Below are 17837 nucleotides of genomic sequence, written 5' to 3'. Positions count from 1 at the left end.
GTTTTCTTTTGTTTCTGCACTGTCACTCAAAAAGCAGTCTTTTGTGATAACAATACATTAGAATATAATTTGGAAGTTAGTTTCAGCTATTCAATAGACCACATAGATTTGTTGCAGAGAGAAAAATATGAAACCTTATTTCTTGCAATGTTGATGACCATGGCTTATGGCAATTAAAACTCTAAATTTAGTTATTGAAACATAGAATACCGTTAAAATGCAGAATTTATAAAACAGAAATGTTAAACTTCTTTATAGTAGTGTGAAGCAACTCCTATTAAAATGTGCCAGGGGTTTATTAAAAGGCATAGTCTTTAGCTGGAATTGATGTTTCAAGAGGGACCACACACAGATATCCAGGATCATATGGGCTTACTGTCAAATTCTTTGTCCCTCCTCACCTAGAGAAAATGTCAGAATTGTTTTAGCTAGGCTAAGAAAAAAAGGAATGCTGTTTTTTGGTTTGGGGAGGTGGGGGTTCAGTATCTCGGAGTCCAGTATGAGGTGATTGTGGGAACCATGCCATCTGCTGGTGTTTGTCCGCTATGTTATTTTAGCACACTTGAGGCTACCCTCGGCTGTAAAGCTTTCTGGAAATACTGATTTCATTTTCAGCTAGACTTAACACCATTCACTACCTGTACTATGACCACAGTATAACTGCGCTTGATTGGCCTAAACCATTTAATAAATATGTAAAAATAAATACACAGAATCTATGGAGTACCATTCAAAGAAATAAAAAGTCACCAGACATCAATTAGTTGAATTATAAAGAAGACGTAGACATTTGTTTATGTTTTTGAAACAAACATTTTATATGTATAAATACTTTAGGTTGTTCTATTCTAATACATTATTTAATTAATGTGCAGTTATAATCTAATCCACATGTGTCAAACTCCAGTCCTGGAGGGCCGCTGCCCTGCAACTTTTAGATGTGTCTCTGCTGCACCACACCGAAATAGAATAATTTCGTCATTAGCAAGGCTCTGGAGAACTGATCCACACAAGAAGGAGGCAATTAAGCCATTTCATGCCAGTGTTTTGTACCTGTGGCACATCTACAAACTGCAGGACAGCGGCCCTGGAGGACTGGAGTTTGACACCCCTGATCTAATCAAGAGAAATAAATAAAAAGCAAACAATAGGTGGCGATAGAGTTCAAGAGATTTGGTTTGTTTTGTAGACGTCAGCGTCGCAGGAAACAGCAACTACCAATCAGAACTCCGCATTTGTTCTCGATACCGTGGCAACGGCCACATATTAACGGCAGCGTCTTGAATGAGCCAATCACAGAAGCGCGGCGTGGGATTTAAAACGTGTGGCGTCTTCTGCACGAAATTCAAATTTCAGACGGAGACGAGGCGAAGCGACAAATCCTCATTTTTCTGCAAGCACAGTTTGTATGTTTGTTTTTAATCTATAAATCCGATCATGGATACGTGTTCTTTGTGTTTTCGATCATACGGTGATTCTGTTTGGACATGTTTGTTTTGAACAGGCTAATTACGTTAAATTCCTTTTATATTTTTATGTGTGTCCACAAATGTATCAAAACTGGATTTAACCTGGTAGTGTTGGGAGGGGGGGGATAAATATTTGTTTCTTTGTTCAAGTGTCCTCTTGAAATAAAGCTGATCCAGCCTTGAAATTGTTGGCTAGCATTAGCATGGAATCGCCAAGTATCAAATGTAAAACGAAGATCTGGTTACTAATATACATAAAATCGACACACTTTTTTTGGGGTTCACGCTCAGGAATTTGGTTTCAGTCAGGAACCTGACTGAAATGGCGCAGTTTGGATTTGAGAACGACGTCCACAGCATCCTGAAGCTCGACATGCCGATTACAAACGCTCCCATGGCGAGGTGGCAGAGAAAGGCCAGCTCATCCAACACGTCCAGCCTGAACACCTTGTCGCCTGGAAAATCTGCTAATGTTTCGCTAAGTTCATCTAAAACTCCAAACAAAACACCAGGTAATTGAAGCATTGTTTTCATTTTTGTACAGAGTTTAAAAATAAAAAAAAGTGCCAATGAGGGCGTTTGTAAAACGTGTGTGTAATTTCCTCAGGTAAAAACAAGAAAACCCCATCAAAGATGGGAGGCGATCGCTTCATACCGACAAGAAATAATAAACAGATGGACGTGGCAAATTTCCTGCTTACAAAAGAGAATGAACCAGCTGATGCAAACCCTGCTTTGTCAATAGTAAGTAGTCTGACAGACGTCCTTTTAAAACTTGATGTGGAGTCTAGGATTTAATTGTTCACGTCTTTCCGTATTTATAGGAAAGCCAGAAGGCCTGGTCGGTGACACTGAACGGATACAACATTGAAGATGCAAAGATCCTGCATCTAGGAGGGAAGCCACTGAATGCACCAGAAGGTAATTGGATGCAAGCCTGGATTTTTTAAAGCAATTAAATTTTACTTTGGTTAATTTCTATTTTTATTTTTTATTAAGGCTATCAAAACAACTTGAAAGTCCTCTACAGTCAAGTTTCAACACCCGCCTCTCTCAAAAAGACCAGATACATATCTTCTACTCCTGACAAAATCTTAGATGCTCCAGGTCTTCGAAATGATTTCTGTAAGAATGCCTATTGCATCTTTCCACAAAACATAAATCATCCTTTTATGTGTGGCATATGTTAGTCTCCCCCTCTCTGTTCCAGATTTAAATCTGCTTGACTGGAGCAGTCGAAATGTCCTTGCTGTGGCACTTGACAATAGTGTGTACCTCTGGGATGCCTCACAAGGAGACATCACTCTACTTGTGAAGATGGAGCGTGAGGAGGACTATATCTGCTCGCTATCCTGGACTAAAGAGGGAAGCTACCTGGCTGTTGGAACCAGTGATTGCAAAGTTCAGGTAAGGGTTGCCATGGATGTGCATTCTAAGCAACGTGCTTGTCTGTACGTGGATCAATGTATGCATTTTTCTTTTCAGCTGTGGGATGTTGAAAATCAGAAACGCCTGCGCAGCATGACTAGCCACACAGCAAGAGTTAGCTCTCTGAGTTGGAATGATTATATTCTTTCCAGGTATAGTTGCTCTGACACTTAAATTAAATTGACCAATTATCTAGAAAAGTACCTGAAGTAACTCTATTTCCTTCTGTATATTTTTTCTGTCTTCTCTCAGTGGCTCCAGGTCAGGGCACATTCACCACCATGATGTGAGGGTGGCGGACCACCTCATCTCTACACTTGCTGGTCATTCACAAGAAGTGTGTGGCCTCAAGTGGTCACCTGATGGGCGATACTTGGCTAGTGGCGGCAATGACAACTTGGTGTGTTTATGGCCCCGCGTGCAGGAGGGAAGTTCCAATAGTGAGGGACAGTTAATCCGTCGCTTGAGTGAACATCAGGGAGCTGTCAAGGTGAGGCTCTTCTCTGCACAGTACTAAGCATTCTTCAAACATCACTGGTATGTAACTTCCATACAAGTAACACCTTGTATAACTATTATCCCTTAGACTCTAAGATTTTGTCATGTATCAAAATTTTATGTTGACATGATATTGCATAATTGCTACATTTTTCAAGAGCTGTATTGCTCTGGAGCTGTACAATCCACATCTCCGGTGGTAGACACTGAACTTTTAGCCATCACATGGCCCAAACGGAAGAGTGGAAAGAGAGCTCTTTTAATTCATGTTCTTCCATTGCAGTCTTAAAGTTTTAGAGAGGCTAAACCAAAGCAGCACTTGTCTAACAGCATCATGTTGTTGCTCTGGTTCTCATGTCTTGAGCTGTTAACTTCTTTACTAAAGTATTGTCATGCATTTCCATTAAAGGCTTTGGCCTGGTGCCCATGGCAGTCGAATATTCTTGCCTCTGGTGGCGGCACCAGTGACCGCCACATTCGCATCTGGAATGTCAACTCAGGCTCTTGTGTCAGTTCTCTTGACACTCAGTCGCAGGTAATTGAGACTCTAAACTCTGACTTCATTGTGCTGTTTAAATTGTGCTTTTCCTAAGTGTACTATCTGTTTCCTAAAATGCAGGTCTCGTCACTTGTGTTTGCACCCAACTACAAAGAATTGGTCTCTGCACATGGCTTTGCCCATCACAATGTTGTCATTTGGAAGTATCCCTCACTCTCCAAGGTTTCAGAACTTAATGGTAAGTGAGAAATTTGACTTTCCTTGTGTCTGACAACAGGTGGACAACCCTAAATACATAAACTCTAAAATTGTACTCGATCCCAGTTAGTCCATTTATAACGGGTGCTACGGTTTTGGTATACTCTTAATTTCCATCCTGGCATTTAATTAAAGCAATCTGGTCTGGAGCTCTTGAAGCCTAAGCAACTTACTGCAACATGCTTCATTTGAAAAGGGACATGACTGTTTCTATACAAATTTGCTGATACTTTGAGTTGTACACTTGTGATCATATTATCCAAGGAGCATTTCTGGCACTTTCTATTGGAGCAGTATTTGAAAGAAATGTTGACTGACCATGAAGAAATTTGCTCACAATCTTCTTGCATAACTTTTTTTTTTTTTTTTTTAGGCCATGACGGCAGAGTTCTCAGTTTGGTTTTGAGCCCAGACAACACAACTGTAGCAACTGTTGCTGGAGATGAAACTATTCGTTTGTGGAAGTCCTTCGAAATGGATCCTGTAAAGAAGAAGGCTAAGGAGAAGCTATTCAGTTCAGCTAGCAGTGTCATTCATCAGTCCATCAGATAACATCCCTTGTTTTTTTTCTTTTATATCATAGATATTTTTGATTATACAAATGTGTATGCAATTGTTTAAACTGAAATAAAGCTTTCCACTCAGTTGCTATTATTGGGGGCTTTATAGGTGTTTACTATGTGTAGTTCAAGGAATTGATAAAGTGTGTGGGAGAAGGGAATTGTTTAGCTTTTACTTGAGTTTTATTGGCATGTGCCTTGTAATTGCTGAACTAAGATTTTAATGAACCATATTTATCAAATGTTGTATAATGCATATTTTTCTGGATTCACTTCTGACTGTGCTTATGATCTTGACTTGGGTTTAATAAATTGCATATTGCCATCTGTTTGTATAAATCTGAGGACCCATATTTATCTTAAGTGAGCACACGGAAAGGGAACTGAATCTTTTATTTTGTCCCCTGTGTTTAAAAGGGGTAAGTGGAATTTTTGCTGAAGTGAGATACTTTGAGATTAGACTAATTTCTTAAACACTCCAAATGCATCTGATGGTGTTTTTGAAGTTTATGGAGGTTGCATATTCTTTTTAAACCGAAGGGAAGAAACTGGGACCTAAAGTCCCTGGCGCCATCAAAGGGCATATTAATCTATTTTCTTTCAGTTGATGTCTATGTAACTTTTGGCCTTATAAACTGCCTCTAGATGGCTCTATACAGCTATGTGAGATTCTGAGGTAGACCACTGAAAGTAAGTGTTTGAAGGTTTAGACTGGGGGATATTTTAACATTTACTCATTTTAGAATAAAATTAGTTTACAATATATTGACAATGACTTAACATGTGGTACACATTGACTCAACATTGTCCATTAGGTTAATATTTAACAAATTTTGATATAATTGAATGTGACATTTATAGGCTACTGATACTAAGATGACAATTCAGACTTGCTGGAACAGGACAATAAAATGGGAAACGGACTGGAAAATTTAGGTGTCAATTTATAATATCCATTTACCTAATCAAAACTCTAATTTACTATCTCTTGTATTTCAGTTCACAATGACATTTCTTTCCAATTAAAAAAATGACCATCTTCAGAGATGCATTGGATTGAGCTAACTTTGCAGTAATTGCAAAAGTAATTGGTTTAATTTCAACTTGCTGTGCAGGATAACGAATTATTTCATGGAGCACACCAGGACAGAAACTTAAACTTCAATAAAGAAATATTTTATTTAAAGTCTGCAGTTTTCCACAAAATTAAAATGGTGTATTTGAAGACAAACTTTCAATGTATCAGTTTTAATAAAATCTTCTTTAGCAGGAAGATACTTCCAATAAAACTAGTGTGGAGAGCACAATCTCGTCTGGATAGCAACAACAGAGCCAGTGGCTTAAGAGTTCAAGCCGATCAAAAGACTAGTTGTGTTCTAGAAGCACAACTAATGTTTTCTACTTTTATTGAATCTCAATATCTATCAGAATAGGTTAATTCTATAAAATCCTTCCAGAACCCCCTTACTGTATTTTTTGTTTACATTTCTTCCTTTGATTGCAAGGTATGTAGAACAAAAGATAATTTCTGTACACTTAACACTCTCTGTCCCATTTTGGTCCCAGTGACTTCCATTATAACCACATACAGCTTCTGTCTTCAAATTTTTTTTTTTTGGAGTCTGTTGATGCTGCATGTCTCCACTTTGAGATAAATTAATATATATAATGGAATGAGTTGATTTTATATCTGCTTTCTTCTTTTCTTGTCAGGTTGTCACTTATGTGGAAAGTTTTGACCGATCATGAACACTAACTTTTGTCAACATAAGATTCTGTGGCGTGTACTTATCTTACTGAAGTTGGTTTGACTCACTACTCAAAGCTGAAAAGTTTAAATATCTTGTTAGAAAATGTTTGAGTTGATACAAATGAAAGAGTAAAATTAGTCATGTAGTACCAAAGCCCCTTTCAGTGAGTGTTATTTCTCTTCTTTTATTAATTTCAAATTAAGTGTAGACACTCAAGACTTCCGGCTTCAAGAATTTATTTATTGATAAGATTTGCAGTGTGCTCGATATACATCTGGCCAGTTTCTCATCCAGTTTAAAAGACTTAATTTTTCCAAAAAAAGAAAATGTGTGTCATACTGTAGTTTAAAGGTTTTGTTATGAAACCACATTTAAGCAGCTATGATTAGTGAGGTTTCTAGGATTCCAAAACTGCAAGAGTTATTTCGTTTCCCCTGGAAATTCTGCTTAAAATAGTTTTGTCTCAGAAATATACATTTGTTTTTGTTTAGAAATCTTTTCATAATGTGTGTGTTTGTCAAACACATTACTCTAATGTGGAGCTGCAGTACAGCCTATGTAATGGTTTGAATTTTGTTTTAAATCATTTTGTCACTCACCAGTTTTCATTTAGATTTTAATTTCAAAACAAGACAGGTCTGTATGTTTTATGTTTAGCCGTATTTTGATTATAGATAGAATCTTTGCTGATTTTATGTGATTTGGAAAAAATTCTGGAAAAGTAATTACGTCTGTGAGATATAGGTTAAGCAATAATACACTGGGTAAAGTTTGAGCCTCAAGGATAGAAACAGACTTTTTCCCACTTTTGGGATATTTTATTTCCATTTAAGTCAAAAGGTTAGATGTAGAACTTTGTATTTTTATGACAAGTAACAGCTGCAATGAAAATAAAAATAAACACAAACATTAGTAGGTAAATTTTTACAGCTGTTTGCACTAATCATTAAAGCCTAAAAAGACTTAATTGATGTCATGCCCTGTGTGTCAAGAGATCGATCAATACACGGTCTCAAAAAAGTCTATGGAAGGACATGTATAACAATGTATGTGTCAGTATTAAAAGGCAAAAAAAGCATCAATACTGTAATATACAGTATAATATTTTCATGGTTCTTCATAAAAAAAGAGATGTGGCCTGTTGCTCACTGAGTGCACATAACCACTGCTTTCTAAATGAAACAGACCTTTATCTAAATATTGTTTTATTTCAAAAGATAAATAAAAAAAGGAGAAAAAACTAAATATATGACATTTACAATGAAACACTTTTGCATAAAGGTCATGGTAATATTTACACGTGTTTAGTGGAAACATTGCCATACTCCCAAGCAACAAAAGGCCACGTTAGCCGAACAGTGCTGCAGGTCAAGCCTGAGTTAAAGAATACTATCAGTGACAAAATGAGCACCAATTTCCTATTCAGTGTTCATCACAGTAAACAGCTTCTGCAACAACTTACAAGGTGTTGCATTCAGAGATCAGTGGCAAAAACAGTCTGCCAATCATATCCCACAGGGGTAAACATTTAATAAAATTAGACTATATACAAATTACATAGTATAGAGGTAGCATATTGAACTCTTGTATTCAAATATGCTACTAAATATAGATATGTGGCATATTTGAGGTGCTAATATCTACAAACGGTCTATGCCTCCCCTGCCCACCAGAGTCATTTAAATTTTCTTCACTTTCCCCATGACTATATTTCCATTTTCACAGGGGTGAGCATGCCCATTTGTATGGGGTTTGCCATTCATCACAATGTGTCCGTTGGTGGAGCCGTTCTGGTTCGGCTTGTGGTCTGCAACTGGAAGACGGTTGCCCTTTATGTAAGCCTGCACCCAGAAGTTGGAGAAGAGGAGGAAGAAGAAGATCCCGTACATCCAGATCAGATGGATCCACAGTGGCATCTGATAGTCGCACTTCTCCATGAAGTAATACTGGCTAATGTGAATAGAGATCAGAATAAACTGGGTCTGGAAAGCAAAGAGGGAAACACGTGTCAAAAATGGGCTGAAAGTACGACATGCATCGAGCTCAGTTGAATTAATTAAGCTGTGTAAAGCTAAAACATACCAGCTGGATGGCTGTCATGTGCTTCTTCCACCACAGATACTTCTGAAAGCGAGGCCCTGCAGCAGAGAGTCCGTAGTAGGTGTACATGATGACATGGACCGTTGAATTCACCATAGCATGGAACGATCCCATTCCTCCAGCTTGGGAAGGGAAAAGCATCCATTTGACTTGGTTAATTTTATGAAAAACGTTTTTGTTCTTCCACAAAGAATTTCATTGTTTTTGGGAATTGACTTGTACAACAATGGAAGCCAATGTTTCCGACTGGTCAGTGTGTAAAATGTGTGTCCTGGGCCTGCAGCACTCACCAGGCGTCAGCGCAACACCCCACCACCAAGACCAGGGCATGAAGGAGTGATGGAAGACGTGGAGGAACGTAATCTGGGTTTGCTTTTTTCTCAGCACAAAGAATACCTTGGGGGAAGAAAAAGGGAGTATACTCCATCAGACACAAATTATGTTGCACATATGGATTTTCTGTGCAGGCTAAAAGTGAGATAGAGGAAATGGGTGAGGGGATGTCCTTACTGTGTCGAAGAGTTCCACAAACTTTGAAAAGTAAAACAGCCAAGCGACTCGGATCATCTGCAGGAAAGAAGGTTGTTGCTGGGTCAAATATCTGTGATATGTTGCTAATCAAACATAATATTACTTGGCACATGAGTATTTTTGAACAATATAAAAACCTGATTTAGCAATTTTTTGGTTGTTAAATGAAAATGAACAAAAAAAACAACAGAAAATGCTTTTGTTCCTTTAGGCGTTAGTTGCTTTGAATTTGAAATCAAAATTATCCGAGTCTTAGGGTTCGTTCATTCTGTCTGGAATAATTTGCTTCTAAACTGGGAAACCATTTAATCTTAGTGTCTCATAAATCTGACCCTCTAGACTAATTCAGGTTATACTGTCATACTAGTTAAGTGTGTTTTTAGGGAATACAGAGTATGAAATGTAGTAGAAATGCAAGCAGATCTGATTGTTTTTTTATTTTTATTTTTTTACCAAAATCATAAAAATACGATTGCGACTTTTTTATTGATGTTCAGGGCTAATAAAGCCAAACCTTCTATTCCAAAACTTCACAGTTTAGGTCTTATACATTTTCTAAACTCTTCATGGTGCACGTTAATTTTAACACTGATTTATTTGTTTTCCCCTAATTTGTTTAGATTCCTCTGTTAGACTCCAGTAAATAATAAAAACAACTTGTTGTCCTTTAGTTCACTTTTTAACGTGTCCATATATAAAAAAAGAAGCAATTTCAATTAAATTCTACTAATATTAAAAATCTCATCATTGTAACCTAGATATATGATTTTCACATGGTACAACAGCAATTTTTTGTCACTTTTGTACTCTTCTACACTTTCATGGATAGCTAAGGCTAGCCATGATTTTACATTGCTAAGAGTACAACAGCAATGTAATGACTTACCCTGAGAGCTTGTGGGCTGGTGGTGACATCAATAAGATCACATTTCCATGTGAAGGTGGTGGCCCATCCAGACATCATGAACTGAATTTGCAAGGAAACATCAGCAGACAGTCATTAACCAACTGATCCCTTTCATTTGAGACAGCAGATCATTATTTTCTTCTCTCTCTCTCTCTCTTTTTTAGCTGTATTTTTTATTTTTATTTTTACCTCATACACTATGTAGGCATTCAGCAAAACCATGCTGAGGTTGTAGATGATCATGGCTCGGTTGAGGCCGAACGGCTTGCGGTTGGCCATCATGCGTGGGCCGATGTACACAGAGAAAACGACATAGGCCAGGAGGATGCTGGTCATCTGCAACGGGCTCTGCATCAGAGGGTAATCCTTCACTCTGGTATCTGGAGAAAAAAAACAAACATGCCCTTGTCACTTTTTCATTTGACCACATCCAGGCAAATGTGGATAGATTTGTGGGAAATCTTTAATACTAAAAATACATTTTAGTATTAAAGATTTTAAAGTTTTCACCTATAAGTGAAGATGCTATTTAGAGGTAGGAATCAATTAAAAACAGAATTAGGAAAGCATACACTTACCAATTCTGGATATTATGTAACCATGGAGTTTTGTCACGCTTGAAAAGGCTTCCCGGAGCATGGTGACGGCTTGCCTTTTGCTCAGTCAAATTTCTAAGAAACACATCAAAAATAGAGAAGATTCTATCCTAAGAATGGGAAATTGAGGTTGTCAGGAAACATGGATCTATACGCCTGCTTCCCTATTGACTCAACAAACAGAAGGCAGCTGCTCAGGCTCACCATCTGCCCAGGAGTGACTCTGATTACAGTGCCTTTTTAAACAAATACACAAGCAGAATGTGTACAAAGAGTTTCTTATGCAGTTACAGCTGCTACTTTAAAATACAGGGAGGTTTTAGGAAGGATTGTGACACATCTAAACATTTGCTGTAAAGACAATGAAATAGTCATAGCTGACAGAGCAGGTAAAACAGGTGAGGTGAAGGACTTGCCCCATGTGGCTACCAACGAACTGAGGCATAAGGCAGGAGCCTGAGAGATGTTTTAATCTAGATCAAGTTCCTTTCAACAAACTGTTAAACTGTTACACACACACAAGTACAGACAGTGTGTTGAAGTAAAACTAAGATCATGTTCTGATTTATTAAAACACAAACATTTCTACCAGCAAAACAGAGATGGTGAGAATGATACACAAGTTTAGATTTTGTCTTTGTAGCTCACCTAAAAACAAGTCTTCAGCAGTTCAGAGAGGACCCGGACCAGTCCAGAGGGTCCAGCAGATCAGAGGTGAGAGGGATCGGGTGAAAACAACAGGCACACACAGAGCTGAGTCGTGAGTGGGTGTCAGTCTCCTGCCTCCTTCAGTGGTGAAGTTTTTTCTCTAAAAAAAATTACAGACAAAAAAAAATCCAACAGTAGCTGCAAATGCCGGTCGGTGAGAACCAGAAAGGAGTGAGTGAACGTGGCTGATCTGCTGTGATGACTGTGAAGCTTGGCTCATTCAACTCAATTTAAAGCCCCATGGCTTTACTACAGACCTTGCCAGTTTCAGAACCACACCCTGTTTCAGTGCCATGCTCCACCCTCCTGTCCTGACTGAGCCTGGCTGTGATTGGGCTGCTTCATGAATGGTGATGAAGGGGATGGGGTCACAGAGGTTGGAAGCCTTGGCTTGAGAAACAAATGCCCACAGGGAGATATTCTCTTTATCAATAAATAATCAGATTAGGATTTAAAGGGCCCCTTTCTGGATGGTGAAAATATAGGCTATGTGCTGAAATTTTAACAAGACACAGTTACCACCAAAGTAAATCTATTTTTCCAAATCTGTCTCTCTGAAATGAATCGGGTTAAAGGTCAAATCAAAGTGAGCCATTCAACAGACCAACGTGACTTTTTGGAGTTGCCCATCCCCTCTTGTGCTGTAGCCTCAGAGGTGGGGTTGCTACCGGACAGGTTCTCCGGTGCCTCTGGTTTTACCTGTTTCCCAGGCAGGCGATATAGGCGTCAGCTCTGGATGTCGCTCGAAATATCCTGTGCAGCATGTACCCTTGACGCGGAGGTGGACTGAAATGACAGGCATCTGTAAGCGAGAGAGAAGGAGGGAGGGATGGAAGTAAGGAAGTTTGGAGAATTAGAGGAATGCTTGCCGGCTGTTGACATGTTCTGAAGCACGTGAAGTCCGTGCCACTGACAGCAGGCATGAAAGACCTTAATTCACTTAATGTGAGGCGACCATTTTGTATGAACATAGATGTTTACATACACCGCATGAAACGACTTTATTTTTTACCTCCTTTGGTCAGTTAGACTTTCAAAAAATATTTTTCTGTTAAAGGCCAGAATATAAAAAATACATAGATCATTTTTTAAAAGACCGGTATCTACATACATGAGTTGTAGAAACTTTGGTAAAGGCTAACAGATGATGTACAATGGCTGTAAAAGCTTATGGTTAATTCACAATGTACCTTAACGCTGCTCCTTTTGTGATGTCATTTGAAAGTCAAAAGAAGTCAACCATAATATCAATAAGAGGACAGTGGAAAAATAGTTCTGATTCGTCCTTAGATATGATTACCAGATGCCTTAAGGTGCCGTGTTCATCTATTCAGAGAATTATACAGAAGCAGTTCAGCCTGGGAATGCCCAGCCGGTTTTAACAGGAAATGGGTTGAATTCATTTCAAATGTATGTGGATTTGAAAGCAAAAGACCTTATGAAGATGTTAATGGAAGGAGGTAGCAGAGTGTCATTATCCACAATGAGAGAAGTCCTGTAACAACTCTGACTGACAGTGTTGGTACAGGGCTAAAAAAAAAATTTCTCTGAAAATAACTTAAAAGGCCAGATTATAGTTCGATAATAGACTGGTAGGCTGATGAAACTCAAACTCAAAAGTTTACCATGATTTTTACATTTGGAGGATAAAGAGTGAAGCTTATATGGTTTAGAACAATATGCCAACAGTATGGGTGTGGCAGTATTATGCTGTGGGGATGACTTACTACAGGAGGGACTGTATGTCACAGCATAGACAGCACCGTGAGGAAAGAACGTTACTGGTAATATTGAAAAAATATTTCAACCCAAACACAAGTTCTTAAAGCTTGGGTGCAACTGGGTCTAGCAGTGATAGAAAGCATAAATGAGAACTAAGTCCATGTTTTGGACTCAGTTCTGTAGACTTTATAAAAGGCAGAGCTAAAAATGTGAGAACAAGACAGCCCACAGACTCGACTCAGTTACACCAGTTCTGCCAAAATTGATAAAAAAACAAACAAAGGATCATTTCATGTTTGAGGAAGGAAACTCAAAAAGAATTTGTTCCAAATCATTAACTTTATCAAGTAGGGCCACTTCACAATAATGACATGTATACCAACTGTCTATTTTGAAGAATCCAATAAAAACTCTCTCTAAAATTCCTCTCTCTCAATCTCCAGGCATTTAACAAATAGAAATAATTTATGTTATACTAGATGACTTGAAACAGAAAAATGATATCCTCTGAACCAACAGTTCTGCACATGGTTCTTCAGGCTTTCATTAACCAGTTATACTTTTCTAACAAGAAGTCAGACTTTCTTCTCATATTTTAAATGAGTATCTTTAGACACTATGTTGTTTAACAGCCACAACTTTTTCTTGAAATTTGATCATGACATTTTAGCAGGTGTAACAGAAGTGGGGCACATATCCCAGTAAAATTGGCCTGATGTTGCTTCTGAAAGGAAGCCTTGACAAGTGCCTTCTTAATAATCGCTTTAACTCTCAATTTCATTTAAGATTTCAGTTTCACTCACTGACGTTTGAATGAACTGAAATTGAGATGTCGCTTACACGGCTGGTTAGAAGTGAAATTTTTTTTTTCCAGCACTCTTCTGTTCATTCATGCCAAGAAAAATGAAATGTGATTACACAAGCTTTTTCTGACATGCATGTTAAACAACAAGTCAGGCTGGCATCGTAGGCCGGGGGAAAAATTGTGCAAAAAACCCCCCTAAAAAACAAGTCAAGAACAATGGACATTTTTGTTCATTAAAATACTGAATATTTTAATGAACTGTTTCCTCACAAAGGTTTAAGAAACTAACTGAATAGAAATTTAGTGATATCATTCTGAGCTGCTATGCCATTTTTTTCTTGTTTTAAAGAAATGAAATGAAATAAAATAAAATACACAAAACAAAACTCTATTTGTTTTTCTTGTGGCTGCATAGTGTTAATTTGAGTAAAGGTTTTGTCTGACTCCAGAACCCAACTCCCCAAAACCAACACAACAGAGTTGCATTCACCTCAGCAGCCCTGAATAATGAATGGATGGCGTTCTCGAGATATGCTGGTGGCTCCCAATTAGGCCCATTGTGAGAAACTGCACTGAATAGTTGCCCCTCAAATAAACTGAAAATAAGATGAAAACACAGACGTATAGACCTGCATGTGAGCATGTGTCCAATAGCATGTTAGTTTACTAAACTTCTGTTATCTAACATCACGTTCACATGGCCACCATGCCTCATCAGGAAGCCGGTGACACTAACATCCAAGGAATGTGTTACTCTGTGGTGCTTTTTATTTTGTTGCTGTTGCATAATAATATGCATTGTTGTGCAGCCCATTGTCAGGAAATACTGCAGTTTTTGCGATGTTTCAATTATTGCAAAGTTTCATCTTTTCTGACCAAAAGTGCTTATGCATTTATGTATTTGTTTATCTATCTGACACGATACACGGGAAACCTTATCAAAAGATTATTGGGAGAAAAGAACTTAGGAAATTTTCAAAAAATAAGCATGTTTGGTATTATTTTAAAAATGTATTTACCTTGTTATTTTTCCTCAAAAATCAGCAAAAAATCCAAAAAAATAGCTTTTGGCAACATCATATCTAAGAATTTTTTCATTCCATTTTTTTGACACTTGTATAATGAAGAACAGACACCAGTAAGTATCTGCATAGTATTTTTGTATTTTTTCATCGTTTGTGTTATTCAACACCTTTTATTTGTTATTGAACATATTCATTCATTAATGAATGATTGATGATTTCTCCTTGTTATTTCCTGACAACAAACACTATCATAATAACACGGTTTATTTTAATGTTTCACTTTAAATTTCTTACAGTAAGAAGGATGTACCGGTTCAAAAATGTGAACAATTATTCTTTTGAGAAATGTACCAGATCTATAATAATAATAATAATACAATTTATTACATTTAATTTATTATTAAAATTTAATTTATAAAATTCATTTAATAATGAATCTTCCAGATTATTATTAATCTATTAATTCATTCATTTATTACCAGAGTTTAACTCTTTGTTTTCAAATATTTTACAATTCTCACCACAAGAATTTCTTGACCAAATATTTAAACTTTATCCTTTCTACTGTCTTGTTGTTTCATGTCATTTCTGAACATTGAACACCTTAAACTTCCAGACAGCCCAGACTGGCAACAAATATTAACTTCCTAGTTCATGTTACTGAATTGCATTTACATTTTTATAGTTTTGACTTAAAGCAACTGGTAAATCTCTTGTTAGACCACTTTGACTCAGGAATCAAGGAAATAAAACTATTTCATACAATAAATACCTAAAAAATCATTTTTTATTATTTCAGCTTGGATTAGCATTAAGTCAGTGAGCTTAGAATAATCTTACCTAACATCTATGCTTACAGAGCACTTGCAGTTCACTTCCAGGGATCTGTTTACTTGCTTCAGCCCTGTTTTCATGTTATTTAAGTCTGTACAATATTGAAAATGTGAGTTTGTTTTTCTATTAAAGGCTCTGTTAAGGCCCTAATATGAACGACAATGCGTCAAAATCCCAAACCAGCACAAGATGACTGGTTTCAAGCAATAGAAAACATCATAGAGGATTCTTTACATTGACCATTATTCCCAGTTGGGCTTGACAAGTCTCAAAGCAAAGGTGTGAAGTTGAAGAAATAACTTCAGTCTGACATGGTGTAATCATTCTGATCACCAAAGCACTGTGACTTACTTGTTGAAGATCTAAACACAAATAAAAATAGGCCAGTCTGTCTCCTGCCCTTCACATTTAAGAAAAATACACAACATTACCAACGTTGTTTTTGTGGCTGTTTTTCACAGTGGAAAATTGATTAAAGGAAGAAAAAAAAAACAGAGCAGAAAACTGAGTCTGTAACATGCCAAAATCTGGAAACTTTATAAAAGACTAGAAAAATGATGGGAAGTTTCCACACACACTATATGGGAAAATCTGCTTCCTCATCTTTACTTATGAATGTAAACAAAAACACATGGGAGTAAAAAAATGGGGAGGGGCTTTCTTTATCATCCAGTGCTGTCCTTTGAAGAGGATAATTCTGAAACTGCCCCGTGACAGGCTAATTAGAGAAGAGGAGGCTTCCATGGGTGGAAAAAAAACTAGAGAAACCTTTTAAATATCTGAGCTGTGTTAGTGAGTTTTCATGTTGGAACACAGTATACAGTATGGCTTTTTGACATCAGTGGATGATATAAAGTAAAATCTATAAACAAATTGAAGTTTTATTTTAGAAATCTGTCCCTGATACTATTTAATTCATAGGATTATTTACACATTTTCAACTACTTAATGTTTTCAAAAGAAATACAAGATGTCTTTTGGTTGTAAATGTAGAAATAAACTGCTCCTGCACAAGAAATAGTCATTAATACTTCAGAGGTAAACGTGGTTGTATAGGTTAGTATCTGCAGATGTTTGTGCAAATATGAGTTGTACAAAGAAACACTTCCCTAAAGTTTGAAGTAAAGAATTAATATAAATGAAATGTTAAAAATAGAATATTAAATGTCTGGAGGAAAAATTATTCAAAAACCCTTGAAAAATACTCCAGATTTTGTATTAAAGAATGTGACATTGTTTAATACAAAGAGTACAATACTTACAGTAGAAATATAATGCATGTTAAATAAAATTATTTAATACAATTTAAAGAACACATAATATACAACTTCTTTCTTTCTTCCTTTTTTTCTTTCGTTCTTTCTTAATAATTCATCCGAATTACATTTTATTGGGTATTCCTCATCCTCTTGGGTTAAAATATACAAATCATTAGTATTTGTTTAAATTATGTTTCAGGTTTCTATTATCTGAATTAAATTTCCTCTGTAATTTCTAACTGTTGGACATTTTCCACGGATTGAACTGCACAAAAAATAAATAAATAAATAAATAAATAGCAACAGCGACACTTAGTGGGTGAAAAGGATACAGTTAAACAAATGAAAGAAGAATAATAACTCAGGCGGGTTAGGGTTGGCGTCAAAAGCTACTTATTTTTGTAAACTTACTTTTATGGAAGATTGCATGGAAGTGGATTCAGAGATTAAGAGACGGGCGCCCGATTTGCCATGTAAAAAAAATAAATAAGAAATTCATAGTTTCCAGCTATAGAAGGTGCAGCAAGTGGGCGTATTTTAAAAAAAAATATGAGTCTATATTATTGCAATGAACAACTCTATCACTATTAATAATAATGATAATAAGTAAACAAAGGTTCAAAATTACACACGCCCTTGTTTGGACCTCACCCTAACTAAATATGTATGTAGTACTTAATACCTGTTTTCAATGACCAAGCAGTCTTGGAATCGGGTCGGGACTGGAGAACTAAATCCTTCGTGCGCACTCATCAGACTGCTTGTTTAATCCGCCCAGATTTGTGAATGAAAGTAGATGCGCTTGGTTAAAGTCTAAGCTCCTGCCGGGGTGATAGGACTCAAGGAGAGGCGGGCGGCAAACATTCACGACCGGGCTTCTCCATGCA

General features: G+C 37.0%; 2 protein-coding genes across 3 annotated transcripts; one reads left to right on the top strand and one right to left on the bottom strand.

Annotated features, from left to right (window-relative positions):
* Nucleotides 1-1256: 1256 nt before the first annotated feature.
* On the top strand, nt 1257-5039 carry cdc20 (cell division cycle 20 homolog). Its single transcript, XM_028019400.1, has 11 exons — nt 1257-1406; nt 1761-1981; nt 2077-2213; nt 2294-2390; nt 2469-2594; nt 2680-2876; nt 2955-3049; nt 3150-3387; nt 3805-3930; nt 4015-4132; nt 4526-5039. The coding sequence occupies exons 1-11, from the start codon at nt 1285-1287 to the stop codon at nt 4702-4704; spliced, it is 1656 nt and encodes a 551-aa protein (XP_027875201.1). The 5' UTR covers nt 1257-1284; the 3' UTR covers nt 4705-5039.
* A 2217-nt stretch (nt 5040-7256) lies between these two features.
* elovl1a (ELOVL fatty acid elongase 1a) lies at nt 7257-17754 on the bottom strand. Of its 2 annotated transcripts, XM_028019402.1 has the most exons (10): nt 17633-17754; nt 12005-12107; nt 11246-11405; nt 10580-10672; nt 10191-10381; nt 9981-10061; nt 9074-9130; nt 8854-8959; nt 8546-8685; nt 8143-8445 (listed from the first exon to the last, which is right to left on the bottom strand). In XM_028019402.1, the coding sequence occupies exons 4-10, from the start codon at nt 10638-10640 to the stop codon at nt 8143-8145; spliced, it is 939 nt and encodes a 312-aa protein (XP_027875203.1). In that variant the 5' UTR covers nt 10641-10672; nt 11246-11405; nt 12005-12107; nt 17633-17754. The 2 variants fall into 2 exon arrangements, with proteins under 2 accessions (XP_027875204.1, XP_027875203.1); XM_028019403.1 differs by lacking the exons at nt 12005-12107; nt 17633-17754 and having other exon boundaries at nt 7257-8445; nt 11246-11950.
* Nucleotides 17755-17837: the final 83 nt, after the last annotated feature.

Source organism: Xiphophorus couchianus, chromosome 6 (genome assembly GCF_001444195.1).
Source record: "Xiphophorus couchianus chromosome 6, X_couchianus-1.0, whole genome shotgun sequence".
NCBI classification, from domain to species: Eukaryota; Metazoa; Chordata; class Actinopteri; order Cyprinodontiformes; family Poeciliidae; genus Xiphophorus; species Xiphophorus couchianus.
Note: the sequence above shows the minus strand (reverse complement) of the source record. Positions and strands in the feature narration are given on the sequence as shown.